General features: G+C 35.0%; 1 protein-coding gene across 5 annotated transcripts; it reads left to right on the forward strand.

Annotated features, from left to right (window-relative positions):
* The first annotated feature begins 60 nt into the window (after positions 1–60).
* On the forward strand, positions 61–10840 carry CSTF1 (cleavage stimulation factor subunit 1). 5 transcript variants are annotated; one of them, XM_074288660.1, is made up of 7 exons: positions 122–212; positions 1646–1805; positions 2928–3118; positions 3615–3892; positions 4228–4425; positions 5246–5636; positions 8343–10840. In XM_074288660.1, exons 3-7 carry the CDS (start codon positions 2950–2952, stop codon positions 8600–8602), a joined length of 1296 nt encoding a protein of 431 aa, XP_074144761.1. In that variant the 5' UTR covers positions 122–212; positions 1646–1805; positions 2928–2949; the 3' UTR covers positions 8603–10840. The 5 variants fall into 5 exon arrangements, with proteins under 5 accessions (XP_074144759.1, XP_074144761.1, XP_074144763.1 ...); XM_074288659.1 differs by having other exon boundaries at positions 203–477; positions 1662–1805; XM_074288658.1 differs by lacking the exon at positions 1646–1805 and having other exon boundaries at positions 61–212.
* The last annotated feature ends 7738 nt before the right edge of the window (positions 10841–18578 follow it).

Raw genomic sequence — 18578 nt, forward strand, 5'->3', positions numbered from 1 at the left:
CCAAAAATGGCAGCCGAAGCGGAGGAAAGGAAAAGGGTGGGACCCGGCACCGGCTTGTCCTATAAGTATCGAGGCGCACGAACTCCGGCCTGCACGCATGCGCCGTGGGGGTGGTGCTAGGAGGCTCGTTCGAGCCTTTTGCCACCATTTTACAAGCTCAGCTCTTGGCGCTACTTTTGCTAGGCGGCAGCGGACCAGCTTCCGGAGACCAGGTATGAGGACCTAGCTGTGAGTAGGAGTCACAACCTCTGCAACTTGGGGTGTGGGGGGTCCAGGATGCCGAAAAAGGGTCTGGAGTCGTACGTGTGCTCTCTGGAAGTAGGAACCGAACGAGGGGGCGTGCCGGGCCCGGGGAGGCCGGGTATGTGAGAGGGTCCGGGCCGAGGCCTGAGTCCAGAGAGGCCCGAAACCGGCCCCCATGGTATCCTCCAGAGTGGTTCCGAGACGGGTCACACGAGGGGGCCGGAGAGCGGAAAGGTAGGAGCTACTATGGGTTTGGCAACATTAGGGAGGCAGCTGCCCCGGGACCCGGCATGGTCGAGCCTTCCCGCCTCACTCGCGGCCCCACGCAAATAAATACCAACCCCCCACCCTTGGTCTGTTGTCGGGCCCCTTGCGCATCCCGACAGATGCAGGTTCCCTCTCCGCACTTAACTTTGACTCCCTCGCCCGTACCCAGGGAAGTAGTAAAGTCCAAAGCTTCGTAAACTGGGTCGCGACCCCATAACTGTACGTGAGGGTCTCGAGAAATTTGGCAACAGTAAAAGAAAGTAACACATTTTCTGACAAGATTTAATTCTTTTTGTAAAAGTAAACAAGTATATCCGTCTCATTAATATGCAAGTTTGTTCTAGACTTTAATAAATGGTAAATTTATGTGCGAACTAGATAATTTTTTAAAAATAAATTTCGAATTTCGTGGGGCAGCTAGGTGGCGCAGTGGATAGAGCACCAGCCCTGAATTCAGGAGTTCAAATCTGGTCTCAGACACTTAACACTTCCTAGCTGTGTGACCTGGGCAAGTCACTTAAACCCAGCCTCAGAAAAAATAAATAAATAAATTTCTTTATATTTTATTATCTATAAACGTTTGGTTTATACTTACTTATAATAATTATATATTCATAAAAATTTCTCAGGCGAAAAGGTATCCAGGAGTGGGAAAAAAAAATGTAAGAAGTTCTGGTTTAGTTAATAGGCATGTTATGATTTTAATATTTGAATTGAAGTTCCTTTTTACCCATCATGCTCCTTGGTGCCTCTGAGCCCTTTGCCAAGGTTACTTTCCTGTCTCTGGGCCATAAGTCCTAAAGTTTGTCTGACAGATGTTTATTAAGTTCTTACTCTGTGCTAAGTGTACAAACACAAAAGTCCAAGGAACTTAGTCTAGTTTATATCTTACTAGTTTGCGACAGTAACTGTAAGGTGTGTTATGTCCTGTGGCTTAAGATACCCTGACCCAAGAGAGGAAAGAGAATCATGATGTTGGTCCAGAAAAGAGCCATGTTTCCTTGTCTGCAAAGTGAAGCTTTTGACTTCTCAAAATAATGTTTTTAAATGGGTAAAATAAGATTGCAAAGAAAAATAATTATATTGAGATGCATTTGTCAAAGGCCCTTCCTAACTCGGCTTTCTTGTTGTTCAGTCATTTTTTTTTTCAGTCCTGTCCAACTCTTCATGACCTCCTTTGGAGTTTTCTTGGCAAAGATGCTGGAGGGGTTTGCCATTTCCTTCTCCAGCTCATTTTACAGATGAGGAAACTGAAGCAAACAGGGTTAAGTGACTTGTCCAGAGTCACAAAGCCAGTAAGTGTCTGAGGCCAGATTTGCACTCAGAAAGATGACTTCAGGCCAAGACTATCCATTGCACCACCTACCTGACCCTAATTCAGTTTAGCACAGGACAAAAAATGGTAGATTTGAATTCATATCATCAAATCCCTATTTTGTCCATTGTATGTCAGTTCTGGACCTTGGACAAGTAACTTAATCTCTCCATGGCCTCAGTTTCCTCATCTGTAAAATGAGGGAGTTGGTCTAGATGTAGATGGCCTTTGATTTTCTTTCCAGCTCTAGGCTTATGATTATGATCCTACCAGCCCTAATTTTCTGGTCTAAAAGATCTTAGGATCCTGACTATCTAATTTTTCCTCTCTCCAAATATACCAAACTAGGGTTGTCAAAATCAAAACTCCTAAACCTGCCATAATTTTCTTATTAGTAAGAAGTAACGAGCAAAACCGTCCAAATACCACCCATAAATAAGCTTGTTCTCCCTCTTAATAGAGTAAAACCCATGACAATTTATTCTCCTTCCTTGTTCCATCCTCTAAAAGTCTTTTCCATTTTCCTCTAACCTGAGATGATCCCATGTCATCTTTTTTTGCCTTTCCCAGATTGTCTCCTGCCTCAGGCCACTTTCACATATCTTTTTATTTCCCCTTAGTAGTACCTTAACCTGACTGCTTTCCTACCTGTAAACACTTTGCCTAGGGGATAGGGAAAACTCCCAATTTTTCTGTGTAACTGTAACAGGGGATCTTAACCTTATTTTCTGTCATAGTCCCTGTTAGCAGTATGGTGAAGCCTTAGGACTTCTCAAAATAATGTTTTTAAATGGGAAACAAACAAAAAAAAGATTACAAAGGAAAAGAATTACATTGAAATGTAGTTTTCAGAATTTGGTGAGGTTTTGAGTTTGGTTTGGTTTGGGTTTTTTTTGAGAATTCCCTATTCTTTATCATTACCTTGAGATGAGTCAAGTGCCCAGTACTACGGAAGTTATTCATCCTTACTTGAATGGTGTAAGGGCTTGTCTTAATTTAGAAACATAAACTAAGTATATGAAACAAAGAAAGATCAGATTTTGGTTTTTTTGGGTGTTGTTTTGTTTCCTTGTTTTCAGTTTCTGACTTTCTTCATTTGCAGGTGAAAGGTGATTGTCACCAAAATGTACAGGACAAAAGTGAGCTTAAAAGATCGCCAGCAGCTCTATAAACTGATCATCAGCCAACTGCTTTATGATGGGTATATCAACATTGCTAATGGTCTCATCAATGAAATCAAGCCTCAGTCTGTGTGTGCACCCTCTGAACAGCTCCTTCATCTCATCAAACTAGGTATCTTGCAATTTGGGGCATGGATTTTTTTAGATGTGCATTTGAATGTATATTTATTGCTTTAACTATGTAGCAGGTATAAAAGAATGTCACTTCTCAAAGAATATTGTGGGAACTAAGTTCCTGTAGCTTTTTTTTTTTTTTTTTTTTTTTAACTTGGTTTGATGGTGATCATTGTAACCGATTCCCAAAGTAAGGGGCAAAAGAAAACAGGCTAGAGAAAAGCAAAGCACTTATCAAGAATATCATAGTGGCAGACATTTTGAGCTCTAAATGTCTCCTCCTCACTGTTACTGGGCATTAGCCCTAAGAATATCAGAGAGCTTTAGAGAAGGAAGAAATAATTTCACTCCACGTGTGTTATTCTCTTTTTTGGTTTTCCTTTTATCCTTATTTCCTTAAGGTGTCAGCCAATAGTCCTTTTTATTCCTGTAATTTGGGAGCCCATAAGTTTAAAGTTTTTAAATAAGTGTTTTCCCTCAATATTCTCTTTCAGGAATGGAAAATGATGATAGTGCTGTTCAGTATGCAATTGGACGCTCAGATACAGTTGCTCCAGGCACAGGAATTGACCTGGAATTTGATGCAGATGTTCAAACCATGTCCCCAGAGGCTTCAGAATATGAAACTTGCTATGTCACATCTCATAAAGGACCATGCCGTGTGGCTACTTACAGTAGAGATGGACAGTTAATAGCTACTGGATCTGCTGATGCTTCAATAAAGATACTAGATACAGAAAGAATGTTAGCAAAAAGTGCGATGCCAATAGAGGTATGGCCATAATATTTCTACCAGATGGGAGTCATAATTTAAGACACCTTAATTTTTTTTTTTTTCTTTTGGCTAAAAGTTGTGACTTCATTTATATAAGGATCCTATCATAGTAGGGAAACTCCCTTTATTAAAATACTCTGACACTTTCCCTACTGCTACTGAGATTACATAGCTTGAACAGTTTTCCTGACTTCTAAGGCCATTCCTAAACATTGTGTCATACTACCTCACAGATATGTTTTTAAGATTGTATCATTTGTTTAAATATATGTGTGTGTGTTGTGTGTACATTCTGCTTTTCTGGATATGATTTTTTTCCCCTTTGCCTCTAGGTGATGATGAATGAGACTGCCCAGCAGAATATGGAAAATCATCCTGTCATCAGAACTCTATATGATCATGTGGATGAAGTTACATGTTTAGCCTTCCACCCAACGGAGCAAATTCTAGCATCAGGTTCAAGGGACTATACTCTTAAGTTGTTTGATTATTCCAAACCATCTGCCAAAAGAGCCTTCAAATACATTCAGGTTGAAAAATGTTTGATACTTGTTTTGGGTGCATATATTTAAATATTAAGTACACTGATGACAGAGGCGTCCTTTTTCCCCCTCAAGTGATTAGATAATTAAAGCCATCCACAGTGCCCAACCCTATAACCCAGGTTCAGCAAAATACTACAAAAATTCATTTGCATTTCACTTTCTCATATTGATAAGAACTATCATTAGTAATTAGCCTTAAGAAAAATTTTTTTAAAGGCTGGAATCTTAGCATTTTAAAAATATTATTTCTATCACCATCATCTCAACCCAATTCCTATGTACTATATAAACTTAACCATAAATTAGGTTTCTCGATACAGAGAGACCAAAAAATTGGTCCATTTGAAACCATCAAACTCTTTTTGAAAGATGACATCAGTCTATGACTAATCAATAATTCTTTTCAAAGTGATCAATACTTTATTTAAATTTTGGGAAGTAATGGGACCAACTAAGAAAATAAGTAGATTTGGAATATTTACTTAGAGTTGGAAGGGACCTAGAAAGTAGTCCAACTTCATTATTTTATGGTTAAGGAACTAGTTGAGAGGTGAAATAACTTGCCAAAGATCACACACAGTAGGAGTATCAAGGTTTAAAGCTTATTCCACTTTCCACTGTCTATCCTGTACCAAAGATACTTTCTATATCTACCAACCCAATTTTACTCAGTTGGATAGTCCTTTGGCTACAGTAGTGCTTGGGAGAAATTGTTTAATGAGTTTCATTCTAAAGCAACATATTTCCCATAATTAACATATTTGTGTGCCACCTAGTCACATAAGTCTAATGTTCTCTTTAATAGGAAGCTGAAATGTTACGTTCAATCTCATTTCATCCTTCTGGAGACTTCATACTTGTTGGAACTCAACATCCAACCCTTCGGCTTTATGATATCAATACATTTCAATGTTTTGTGTCTTGCAACCCTCAAGATCAACACACTGATGCAATATGTTCGGTTAATTATAATCCTAGTGCCAACATGTATGTGACTGGTAGTAAAGATGGCTGCATCAAATTATGGGATGGTGTCTCAAATCGTTGTATTACTACTTTTGAGAAAGCACATGATGGTGCTGAAGTCTGCTCTGCAATTTTTTCCAAAAATTCAAAATACATTCTTTCAAGTGGAAAGGACTCTGTAGCTAAACTATGGGAGATTTCAACGGGACGAACATTAGTCAGATATACAGGTATGTGAAAATACATAATATCACTACCTTATGTGTGTCATGTGTTATAATGTTTCGAAATCCCGTGAGTTGCCTGATATAAGTATTATGTCCATTTTATTTTTTATTTTTTCAAACTTTTTAACATTTAAAATCTTGTTTTCCAGATTCTATTCCTCTCTTCCTCCCTTCCCTGAGATGCAGTAAAATATAGGTTATACATGTGTAATCATGTAAAATGTTTCCATATTAGTAATTTTGTACAAGATAATTCAAGTAAAAGGAAAAAAGAAAGTGAAAAATAGTATGCTTCAGTTTGTATTCAAATATCAGTTCTTTGGGAGCAGATGTTATGCTTCATCATTAGTTCTTTGGGATTGTCTTGGATATTATATTGCTGAGATAACGAAGTCATTCACAATTCTTCATCAGACAATATTGCTGTTACTGTATAAAATGTTTTTCTGGTTCTGTTCACTTTATCAGTTCTTGTAAAGCTTTCTAGTTTTTTTCAGAGATCGTCCTACTTGTTCCTTCTACATAATAAATATTCTATTGCAATTATACATAAACAGCTTGTTTAGCCATTCCTCCAACAGATGGACATCACTTCAATTCTTAGCCATCACAAAATGATGAACTGTAATATTTTTTTACACGTAGGTTTTTTTCCCTCCCTTCTTTTGGGTGTCTTTGGATTATAGACCTAGTACTGGTATTGCTGGATCGAAGGATACAGTTTTATAGTTTGTTGGGCTTGGTTCCAAATTGCTCTCCAGAATGATTGCATCAATTCATAATTCCACCAGCAGTGTGTTAGTGTCCCAGTTTTCCCACTTCCCCTCCAATGTCCAACATTTTCCTTTTCTATCATTTTAGTCAATTTGGTATATGGTGTGAGATGATGGTCATTGCCTAATTTCTGACATATTGTTTCCTAGTTTTCCCATTAGTTTTTTCAAATAATGAGTTTTCTTTCACAAGTTTAGAACTTTGGGTTTTTCATATACTAGATTACTATGGTCATTTACTATAATGTAATTTGCACCTAATCTAGTACCCTGATTCACATTTCTTAGTACCAGATAAGTACTGCTTTATAATGCAGTTTTGAGATCTGGTGGGGCTAGACCTCTTCCTTTTATATTTTTTCCCTTAGTAATTTCTTTGAATCCTTGAGCTTTTGTTCTTCCAGCTGAATTTTGTTGTTTTTTTTCTAGCTGTAGTTTGATTAGTATTGAATAAATAATTTAGGTAGGACTGTCATTTTTATTATATTGGCTTGGCCTATCCATGAGCAATTAATATTTTTTCCAGGTGTTGATCTGTCTGTGTGAAAAGTGCTTTATAGTTGTGTTCATTTAGTTTCTGGGTTTGTCTTGGCAGGCAGACTCCCAAATATTTTTATATCTTGCCACTTTGCTAAATTTGTTAATAATTTCAAATAATTTTTTTAGTTGATTCTCTAGCATCTGCAAAGAGTGATAGTTTTGCTTCCTCACTGCCAATTCCAATTCCTATAATTTCTTCTTTTATTGCTACAGCTGATAATATCTAGTATAATATTAAATGATAGAGATGATAATGAGCACCCTGATTGTATTGATATATATTGCATAAGTGAGGAAAAAAGAAGTGATTTCCCTAAGGCCACACAACTAAAACCTAGCAAAATAGATTGGAGCACACTTTACTCCTGCAATGCCCTTGATTAGATCATCTAAGTACTCCGATTAAGATAATGATCCTCTTTTAAGTTAAGGAAACACATCCAAGGTCGTTATGCTTGCCCAAAGTTAAGAGTGTACTGTCAGAACAGAAGTTAGATTTTAATCCTGATCCTTTTAACTCCAGTGCTAATGCTCTTTCCATTATGCCACATTATTAGAATTGAATTCTGCTCAGTCTAAGATGGCGTCACTTATTTTAAAAACTTGGAAGTGTTTTGATTCTTTTCTATAAAATATAATGGAGCAATCAGAAGCCAGAAAGTACATGAAGTATTGAAATATGACCTTAAATTTACTGGAAATTGTAACTTTTACTCAAGTAACCATTAAATAGTTGATATAAGAAACACAAAGTAATTAGAATAATTCAAAAGAATTGAATCAAAAAATAACCAATAGGAGAAATATTGGAAATAATCATCTAGCATCTATCTGTAATTAGTATTTTAGTATTCTGCTTATTTTCTAATAAAATATGTGCAGGGCCTTGCATAGGGCTCTCAGTTGAGTTGTTGGTAATCATTTATCCTATGATCCTCATTTTATAGATGATCATATAATCATTAAAATCCCTTTATATTTTCAAAGTACTGAGACCATTTTATTTGTTGGGTATTTATTCATGAGTTTTTTCAGCCAGCAGGGTGCAGTATTTCTTAAATTGGCCGATTCTTTTTATAGTACATTATTAGTATCGTGCATTCTGATTATGTTTATCATATCATTATATATTATTAAAACAGAAAGTTTATTGTTTTACAATGAATAGCTAATTTTTTTGGTGGTGGTGGTGGTGGTGGTGTAATTGACCTCTTTTGCCCCATGAGAATATTTGAAATAGCCAGTTGAAATTGAAAGAGCTGATTAACTCTAATTTATAATTTTGAAATTATGAGCTTTTATGGAATTAAAGTGCTTTAGCACTTTGATCATGTACGAAGTTATTTCATGGTAACTTAACACATCTTCAGAAGCTTAACAGTCTAATATTTTACAGGTGCTGGTTTGAGTGGACGACAAGTACACAGAACTCAAGCAGTCTTTAACCACACAGAAGATTATGTATTACTTCCTGATGAAAGGACAATTAGTCTTTGCTGCTGGGACTCAAGAACAGCTGAACGAAGAAATTTACTTTCCCTGGGTCACAACAATATTGTTCGTTGTATAGTACACTCTCCCACAAACCCAGGCTTCATGACTTGCAGTGATGACTTCCGGGCTCGCTTTTGGTATCGAAGATCAACCACAGATTAGAGATTCCTTCTTTGAATATTATTCTTTTCTCTCCTGCTCCCCATTTTGCCCTGTTACTTTATATAGTATATATATATAAAAAAAAAAACTTTTTAAAGTATTTCTTAATTCATTGTACCATCTTATGGCAATCGTGGTGCCAACACTAGAACCTTCCTGAATTTGTACAAAATTCTTTTTTACCTTGATTTAGAATCATGGTGGAAAAAGTTGGAAATGCAGATATATATGCAGTTGTTCCACATTCACTGATTATTACAGTGTGATCATCACTAAGTACAGTACTTATCATTTACTCACAATTATTAATCCTTTTTATAAGGAAAAATTTTTACATTTTTTTCTAGTTCTTGAAAAAATTTGTCATCAAAAATTTTCTTTTGGCCTAATTATCATCTAATGCACCATTATCCCGTTACATTGAATTACTTTACGGAAAAAACAACTTTGTTAGCTGCATTGGTGCGCTGGTGGTCCTGCATTTCTGAGAACAAAAATTGTGCCATATTTAAGACCTCTTTTAAAAATAGCAATTCTACCGAAAAATATTGTTCCAGTAATAAAACTCAGATCTGCAATACCTAAGCATTACATTTTTTACTTCATTACAACAAATTTTTGTCCAAGATAGATTTTAATAATACCATCCATGTGAAACTTTTATCTGCAGTTTTTGCTTTTCTTTGTAGTATCTTTAATAAGGCTATATAATATGTGACCATGGACTACAAGTTGTGATGTCAACATGTTATTAATATCTGGAATACAGTAAAGTTAGGCATTAGAGATTATATTAATCTCTATAAATTACAAATATTGATTGGTCTTCCTCATGAAACCTTTAAGTGATATTTTTCAGTTATTTTTCAAATGAACCTTAACTATCTTCATCATAGAGGCACATAATATCTACCTCCTATCTTTAAAGATTTGTGCAGTTAACCAATTCTCTTTTTCTTGAAACCTTTTGAAAATAATTTCTTGATTTAGTTAACTTTAACAAGATAAAAGACTAATCTTGACCTCACTATTCTGTCTTCCAAGTAATTGCTTCAGTTTAGGTTGTCCCAAAGATTAAATGGCAATATACCAAAGTGGGGACATAGAAAAGTGCTTTTGACCAAAAAGCATTTTATAAATATAGGCAAACTTAACCTTATAGGAATTAAAACTTGAGAACAAAATCCCTACATAAATTCAATATATTATAGCTTTTTGTTTTAAATTCAGCTTTATTAGATATGGTGGTACTTCTAGACCACTAAAGTGCTCATTTAAGAATCATTTCAGACAAAACTAGTTTGTCTTAAAGCATTTCTAATAGAGGGTTGCCATAAAATCACAGAGGTCTTGTTTTTGGATTGGCATAGAGTTTCCAAAGATTACACATTAAGAAACTACCTTCTGTCTTCAAACTCAATAACTCAAGGTTTTATTTTAAATCTTGGTGTGTAAATATGTAAATTAGCTATCAATAGATATTCTGAAGGATTTGAAGCAAATATATTGCAAAAAAAATCAGAATCCAGAACTTCTGAATTTTTAAAATTTTGCTTTACAAGGTGATTTTTAAGGAGAAGATGTAATATATCTTCATTTTTGCACTTCTTAAGGCATAAATACTTGAACTGGATGATCACATTGAACATCTAACAAGTTTATTTGAATGTTCAGGTTCATAAGTTACACATGTTCTTGAATTAAAATGATTCGTATGTCTGCACTTCTCAAAGCTTTATGTGCTTTGTTGAATCTGATCACAAAATATTTTTAAATTTACAGATTCACTGAAGAGTTTAAAATCTCTTAATGTTCTGAAGTCATAGAACTACCAGGAGTTATTTTATGACATGTGTCATCATGATTTCTACCACTTAATACTAGCATTCAACTATTGAATAATATGCAACCAAGATATTACTGTCATGTCACATTTTTTAAGACTAAGAATAAGTTTCATTTGTATGATTCTGTTTTGAACTCAGTTCCTTGAAGAAATTCAGTTGGCCAATATTGTAGAAGCTAGATTTGTTTGATACTTTGGCTACTTTTGTTAGATATGTATTATTAGTACCTATATGTCTATATCAAATTTTTTTTAAGTGTAGAGGAGACTGGCCCCAAACATGGATATTTTTGCTAGAGCATTTGGGTTGAGAGTATGGAGAAGTGAGTGACAATTGTAATTTTTCTTATTTGTCAGAGATGTTATATTGAAAAATTATATAATTAAAATATCAAGTCTCAGTTCTCTATAAAATGAAGACATTACCTAGACAGTCCCTATGGTCTTTTTTCAGCTCTATTGTGTATGTAATGAACCATGCTGGGAAGTTCTACTGATAACAAAGTCTTTTCTTACATTTAGATGATTTTATGGTTACTGTGACCAAACTTTTAGAAATGAGTCTTTGAGGTTAGCTAGGCTAGTTTGTTGCCCATGACTCAGGCCTACACTGAAGTCTCACCAATTTAGTATAGAACCTATTACAATTTGTGTCCAATTAGAATAACTTCTAAAAATTCAATGTCATACTTATATCATAGAGGCTTTTGGAAATTTCAGCAGAGGAATATTTAGTTATGTTACTTTCTTTTTTAATATCTATCATCCCTTAATGTGTTTTTAAATGTCTTCTTTCTATCTGGTTATTTTTTTCCTGCTCAGTGGTTTTTTTCCCCCCATCATTTTCCTATGTTTCCACATTCATCCTTTCTGTACTATTTCATATCTGCTTTAATCTCATCCTTCCCTTTCCCCAGCCATTGTTTTATAAACCTTTACTATTACTTTTTTATTCTCTCATCCATGGGATTAGATTGATTAAGAAATCCAAATTTCACAACAATGAAGTGTCCTTATCTACTCAGACAAGCATCAAGAGAAGGGGCATAGCTACCAAAGAGAAAATACTTAAAGGGGTTTTTTTGTTTTATTTTTTTACTTGACAACTCTGTATTTGGGCTATAATATTCCCGCAAGTTTTTATTTTGGTATTTCTTTTAGGAGGTAACCAGAAGATCCTTTGTTTCTAGATCTTCATAGTTTTTCCCCCTAATATAATTTCCTTAAATATGATGTTCAGGGTTTTTTTAGAATTTTAATCAATTATTCTAATTGATCTTGTGGGAAAGTGCTTTTTCCTCTGAAGCTTTTCTTGTAGATGTTTTAGAATCATTCCCTTCTGGGTTTGTGTCTTGAGTCTTGCGTTGCCTTTTTTTTTCCTAGTAAATTTATTTTTAATACATGTTGCTTTATGAATCATGAGAGAAAAATCAGAACAAAAAGGAAAAACCATGAGAGACATAGTCAATATCCTAACAGAAGATCTACTCATGCTCAATTTTTATGCTTTCAAATAAGAAAAAATTTACATATATTTAGCAATATGGGGGCCAAGCACAACTTTGTGAAGGAAGACATCATTGACCCCATTTTACAGGCCAGAATACATGACTCAGGCAATGTGACTTTACTGCAAGGTCATACAGCTAGTAAATGTCACAGCCAGAATTTGAACCTAGTACAGATTCCAAAACTATAGATCTTACCACTAGACCATTCTTTTTTTTTTTTTTTTTTCCCCCTCTTTTCCTTTCTCCCTTTCAGTATTAGGTGTATATCATGTGCAGAGACTATTCTGGGAGCTAAGAGAGTTTAGAATGGGAACTTTTTATAAGGTAATCAGTAACAAACATGATTCACGTATGAAATTGAATAAATGAATGAATAAAAAAACAGTAAGCATCTATGTGTGTTAGAACTACAAATATAAAAAGTCTCTGCCCTCAGGTCAAGAAAATGCCTGACACGAGGGAGGGAAATGATATATGACTAAGATTCCTAGAAGAGAGGGCAGTTAATACACAAATCAGAGCAACAGGGTCCTACGGTCAAAATTCCAGAAGAATATGCTACATATTTGATAAGTCTAACCAAAATAGAATTAATTGTAAAAACAAGTTGAATGCTTATAATGTGCAAAACAAAAGCAAAACAAAAAAACATTTGTTGGACTTTTGTGCTTAAAAACCAGTATAAGCAGATTCTCCTTTTCCTTACCCCACACTATCAGTAGAAGCTCCCTTCACTTTCAAATTTGCTTAGAATAACTAGAGATCTTTTGCCTAGTTGCCTATACACAGATTTACATATGTGTTTAGGATGTATACATACAATTAGATACCAATAGTATTCAAGGCTGGCCCATGGACATTTTGGAAAAGAATGAATTATAGGGCAATGTTTGAACTGATCTCCCAATAGTATTACTCTCCCTCATAGATAAACAAAAGCTAATCAGAAAGTCTAAGCATGAAAGGATTTCTACATATTAATCATTTGGACTTCTGATTAATAATTTAATTAGAATATAACCTATTCTGAAAAATTTGGCCCTGCTCATGAATATTGTATTGATGAAGTAAGAAAAAAATAATAGAAAAGAGAAAGGGATGTCCTTCCAAAAAAGATGTCTTGATACAACTCCAGATACATTGAAACATTATCTGCTACTTTATTGTTGCTTTATGCTTGTTCAAAAAGTATTGATATTTTAAAAGGATCCATGAACTCATCATTGTGGCAACTCTGCCTCTTGTGCAGCTTGGTAGGTTTTCGACATTTACATTTCTCCTGTATGCCAGGCACTAAGGATACAAATACAAAGAAAGCAACAGTTCCTATTCTCAGGACCTTATGTTATCGGGAGAGGCAAATACACATGAATAAATGGCATAAGTAGAAAGTTAATAAATACAAATGAATGTTTAATTGTACCCAACTCTTCATGACACCATGTGGGATTTTCTTGGCAAAGGTAGCTCATTTTAAAGAGGAAGCTGGAGCAAGTGGGTGTAGGTGACTTGAACAGGGTTACACAGCTAGTGTCTGAGGCCAAATTTGAACTTGGAAAGATGAGTCTTACTAACTCAAGGGCAGATGTGAAGTCCACTGTGTTATGCAGCTGCCTTATTTTTTTTCTAGTGATAAACATGAAGGGCAAGCCTTAGCAGCTGGGGAGGGAGAAAAGAAAGAATCAGGAAGTTTCAATTGAGTGATAAAAATCAAAAACAAGATTGCAGAGCTTAGACCCGAAATGAATGCAGCACGTTCAAACAGCTTTTCCAGAGTTTGAAAAATGAGAGATAGATGACATTAGCTTAAAAGGATTGTAGAGTGTAGTGAAGACTTTGGGTTTTTTTTTTTTTTTTTTAAGATTGGAGAGAATTTGGGGGAAATGGAAGAAAACAGATAACATGATAGAGCTTGGTTTAGAGGAAAAACATGAATGATTGAGGATGCAATATACTGGGAAAGAAAGGAGTAAGATCAAGTGAACAATGAAGGCTTGGCAAAAAGGACTAAATTCATTGACAGAGACTGGGGATTAGGAGAAAAGGGTAGGAGGTGATATAAAAGGGATTTGAGATAAAGAGAATGGGAGAAGAGGGAGCTCACATTAAATGGTTTCAGGTCATTGGTTATAACCCGAGAAAGTAATGAGAAATGGAGAGAGAAATTAGAGGTTTAAATGAAATAGAATGACAGATTTAGGAGGAATGAAAATGATCAGAGTTTATGGACATATGAGGGTATGTCAAGAGTTTCCAACCATGGAACATATGTAGATAATATTGAAATCTAAGTGTAAGGGTGGGGATCATTGAGTTAGTCGATCAATTACCTACCTTTATTTTAAAGGACTTACACCCTGTTACCTTAACCAAGCGAAAATATGTATCAGAGATTTTTGTTTCAGCAGGTAGGTAGCATGTTGGATATAAAGCTACATTTGGAGACAGGATGATGTGAATTCCAAATCTGTCTCACTTGTTATATCAATCTCTCCTAGTCTTGGTTTCCTTATTTGTAAGTTAAGAGTAAGAGCTTCTTCACTAAGTAATTGTGAGAATCAAATGAGAAATGTGAAGCATTTGATAAGCTTTAAAACTACATAAATCTTAACTTTAAAAACCCTTGAAAGCTATTGGATGAATTGTAGTAACATTAAAAGTATTCAGATTTTCTGAGGAAGCCTGTTCATGAACTATGATTTTATTTCTTCAAAACACTGAGCCATAGGGCAGCTAGATGGCACAGTGGATAGTGCACCAGCCCAGGAATCAAGAGAACCTGAGTTCAAATGTGACTTCATATTCTTAATACTTTCTAGCTGTGTTGAACTTCACTTAAAAACAAAACAAAACAAAACAAAACAAAAAAGAGCCAGCTTTGGAACTGAAACATTTGCAATGAATAATGAAGGACCCTTTCAAGAAGTGGGTGTGGGGTGGGGTGGTCAGGGAAGAAAAGAGCTTGGTTTTGACTAGGCTTCTCTTATTTCTCCATACTTTAGAAAATTTGAACTTTTTCATTTTTTTGTACTAGCAGTATCCGTAGGATAGCAACACTTGGAATCAGTAAATTAATAAACATTTAATTGCTTACTATGTACCAGGCACTGTATTAAGCAGAGATACAAAGAAAGATTAAAAGATAGGTCTTGTTCTCAAAGAGTTCACAATCTAATGGGAAGTTCCCCTCTAGAAAGTGGCACTTAACTTGAGCCTTAGAGGGAGATGAAGAGTTGAAGATGAGTAGAGAGCATTCCAGTTAAGGGAAATACTCAGTGCAAAGTCCCAGAGGCAAGAGATGCCTCCTGTTATTGTGCCAATAACAAGTAGACTCATCTGGCTATGTAGATTGCTCTTTCCATACCTTCTCATGCTATAATAATTTCTGTTCATATTTTCCCATAAATCTTCCATAAAGGATCTATCAACACCTTTGAGACTTTCTTTTGTTCTTTAAATGTTTTGTAGACAAAAGTACAGAATGGAATCCATTGTCTCTTTTTATGCTTCATTCTTTTAACATGTCTATTATATTCTTACAAGGTGCTAAGTCATTGGAATGAATAGAGACAATAATTACCTGATTCTGTATAATTGATCTGATCCTACAAGGAGATGCTATGGGCCAGAACTTGAGAGAAAGGTAATATACTTAGTTCACACCTTTAAAGGAGTTCCCTCATTGGTTCACACATTAGACTTCACACCTTTAGAAAGCATATAAAAGAACAAGCCCACTGGAAAGAGATTCACAGCCAGGATTCAGTGGGGAGATTCGCAAGTCCAGGGCATTCATAAATCTAAAGGAAAAGCCTGCTTATGGACTTCCAGGAGGTTCAGAACTAGGATTGACTTCTGGGAAATTCACAAGGCATAAACCCACAATCCCACACTCTTGGAAATTCAGAGTCAAGATTCATTCCCACTTCCACATTTGTGCTGGCTGGAGACATTCGGACAAGAGATCTTGGGAACCAAGGAGAGAGGAAGGCCTCCAGAAAACTAGCCAAGCCCAAGTGAAGGAGATAAGATTTTGGAAGAGACAATAAAGAATTTAGAATTTAACTCCTGGCTGCATTTGAAGTGATTGAACTGGACTGAAACTAAGGCTGCCTCCAGAAACTCCCCAAGAGATCTGCTCCCAGAGAACGATTACAATTTGGAGAAACAGAACATTACATATGTCCCTACTGATTTCTTTTTTAAAACCATTTTTTTTTTTTTTTTGCATATAAGTTATCCTTTATAATATGCTTTGGTCTTGGTCAGACTGTCTTTTAAGACTTTACTTTGTCTTTCAGGAAACAGAAGAGAGATTATTCTGTCTAGATTTGAATGTTAATATTTAATAGTGGGAAATTATATTTGATAGAGAGCATGGGACCAGTAATTTAATATTTGTGTAATGTTCAGGCTAGATTTCTGGAGGTCCTTGGTCTCAGCAAGATAATCACCAAGAAAATGGAGTCTTTATTGGATGAAATCTAAAGTCTTTATTGTCTCCTTTACAGTCTGTCTCCATCACAGTCTGTGTCTGTCATAGTTTGACCTAGTCTGAGTCTGACTTTGTCGCCAGTTCTTTCAGCACTTAAATACCCTATTACAATTACATCATTACAGTATACTGGATATAAGTCAATTAAAATGATCATATCATATCAAAATAGAGTGATCATATATCAAACTAGAATGATTATATCATATCATACTAGATATATGTGAACTAGAGAACCATTACCTCATTAACTCTACTAATTCTACATCTTATTTCATGTATACTTCTCCAGAGTTCCAGCCCTCAACTTATTTGCTTGTAATATTTCCCATCAATTTAATCACTATAACTGAAACATTGTTGGTGGAGTTGTGAATATATCCAGCCATTCTGGAGAACAATTTGGAACTATGCTCAAAGAGTTATCAAACTGTGCATATCCTTTGATCCAGCAGCATTACTATTGGGCTTATATCACAAAGAGATTTTAAAGAAGGGAAAGGGACCTGTATGTGCAAGAATGTTTGTGGCAGCCCTCTTTGTAGTGGCCAGAAACTGGAAACAGAGGATGTCCATCAATTGGAGAATGGCTAAATAAATTGTGGTATATGAATATTATGGAATATTATTGTTCTGTAAGAAATGACCAACAGAAGGATTTCAGAAAGGCCTGGAGAGACTTACATGAACTGATGCTGAGTGAAATGAACAGGACCAGGAGATCATTATACAAGGCAACAACAATACTATATGATGATCAATTCTAATGGATGAGGCCCTCTCCAACAATGAGATAGACCAAATCAGTTCCAATAGAGCAGTAATGAACTGAACCAGCTACACCCAGAACTTTGGGAGTTGACTATGAATCACTACATAGAATTCCCAATCCCTATATTTTTGTCTGCATTTTTTATTTCCTTCACATGCTAATTGTACACTGTTTCAAACTCTGATTCTTTTTGTACAGCAAAATACTGTTTGGACATGTATACATATATTGTATTTAACTTATATTTTAGCATATTTAACATGTATTGGTCAACCTGCTATCTGAGGGAGGGGATGGGGGGAAGAAGGGGAAAAGTTGAAACAAAAGGTTTTGCAATTGTCAGTGCCAGAAAATTACCTATGCATAAATTTTTTATAAAAATGAAATGAAATTAATGAAATTAAATTTTTTAAAAATCAGTGTAAGATACTCTAAGAGTACAGATTATAACTTTTCCAAGCTTCCTCATTCTTTCCAATCCTCATACTCGTCTTTTTGAAAATTATTGATTCACATTATACCTAAGGCCTTTCTCTAGCTCTTCCAACAGTTCAAAAACACCCATGCGATATTTAAAAGTAGCCTCTATTCCCTTCTGTGTTCATCAAAAAAGTAAGATAGAAGAAACAAAATCTAAGAAATATAATATTAAAAACATGTAAAAAAAAATTAAAACAAACCTTTAAAAGTGAAACAGTACATAAATGGAAAATCCTATTCTTAGGTTAAAAAAAATCAACTTCAAAGAAAATAGCAATATTAGAACAACAAAACAAAACTTAAAGAATACAGCAGGACGGCTAATTGGTGCAGTGTATTGAGCGCCAGCCCTGAAGTCAGGAGGACCTCTGTTCAAATCTGACGTCAGACTCTTAGCACTTCCTAGCTGTGTGACTCTGGGCAAGTCACTTAACCCCAATTGCCTCAGCAAAAAACTATTCTGGGAGAAAAACTTACATTTCTAAATGTTATCATGAGAAAAACATAATGAATTGAGCATGCAATTAAAAAAAAAAAAAAAGAATTGAACAACAGCAAATTTAAAAATCCCTAATAATAAATGAAATTATTAAAATTAAAAGCAATAAGACCATTGAATTGATAAGTTAAACTAGATGTTCTTTAAAACAAAACTATTAAAATATATAGCTAACCTGATTTTTTAGAAGAAAAGATTGTATTAAAAAAAGAACTCTCAATAGCAATAGAAGAAATAAGTTACTTTGCACAATTATTTGCCAACAAAAATTAATAATTTATGAGTACTTATAAAAATCTAAAGTACCTGAATTAACAAAATGAAAAACAAGTTCAATAACATAATAGCAGAAAAAGAGATTGAACTTCAAAGG

This window comes from Sminthopsis crassicaudata, chromosome 2, assembly GCF_048593235.1.
Source record: "Sminthopsis crassicaudata isolate SCR6 chromosome 2, ASM4859323v1, whole genome shotgun sequence".
Classification (NCBI taxonomy): domain Eukaryota; kingdom Metazoa; phylum Chordata; class Mammalia; order Dasyuromorphia; family Dasyuridae; genus Sminthopsis; species Sminthopsis crassicaudata.

Coding starts and splice junctions, on each gene's coding strand:
- CSTF1 (XM_074288658.1), top strand. CDS start 2,950: ATGTACAGGACAAAAGTGAGCTTAAAAGATCGCCAGCAGCTCTATAAA. Junction 3,119..3,614: donor CCTTCATCTCATCAAACTAG/GTATCTTGCAAT, acceptor ATTCTCTTTCAG/GAATGGAAAATGATGATAGT. Junction 4,426..5,245: donor GAGCCTTCAAATACATTCAG/GTTGAAAAATGT, acceptor TCTCTTTAATAG/GAAGCTGAAATGTTACGTTC.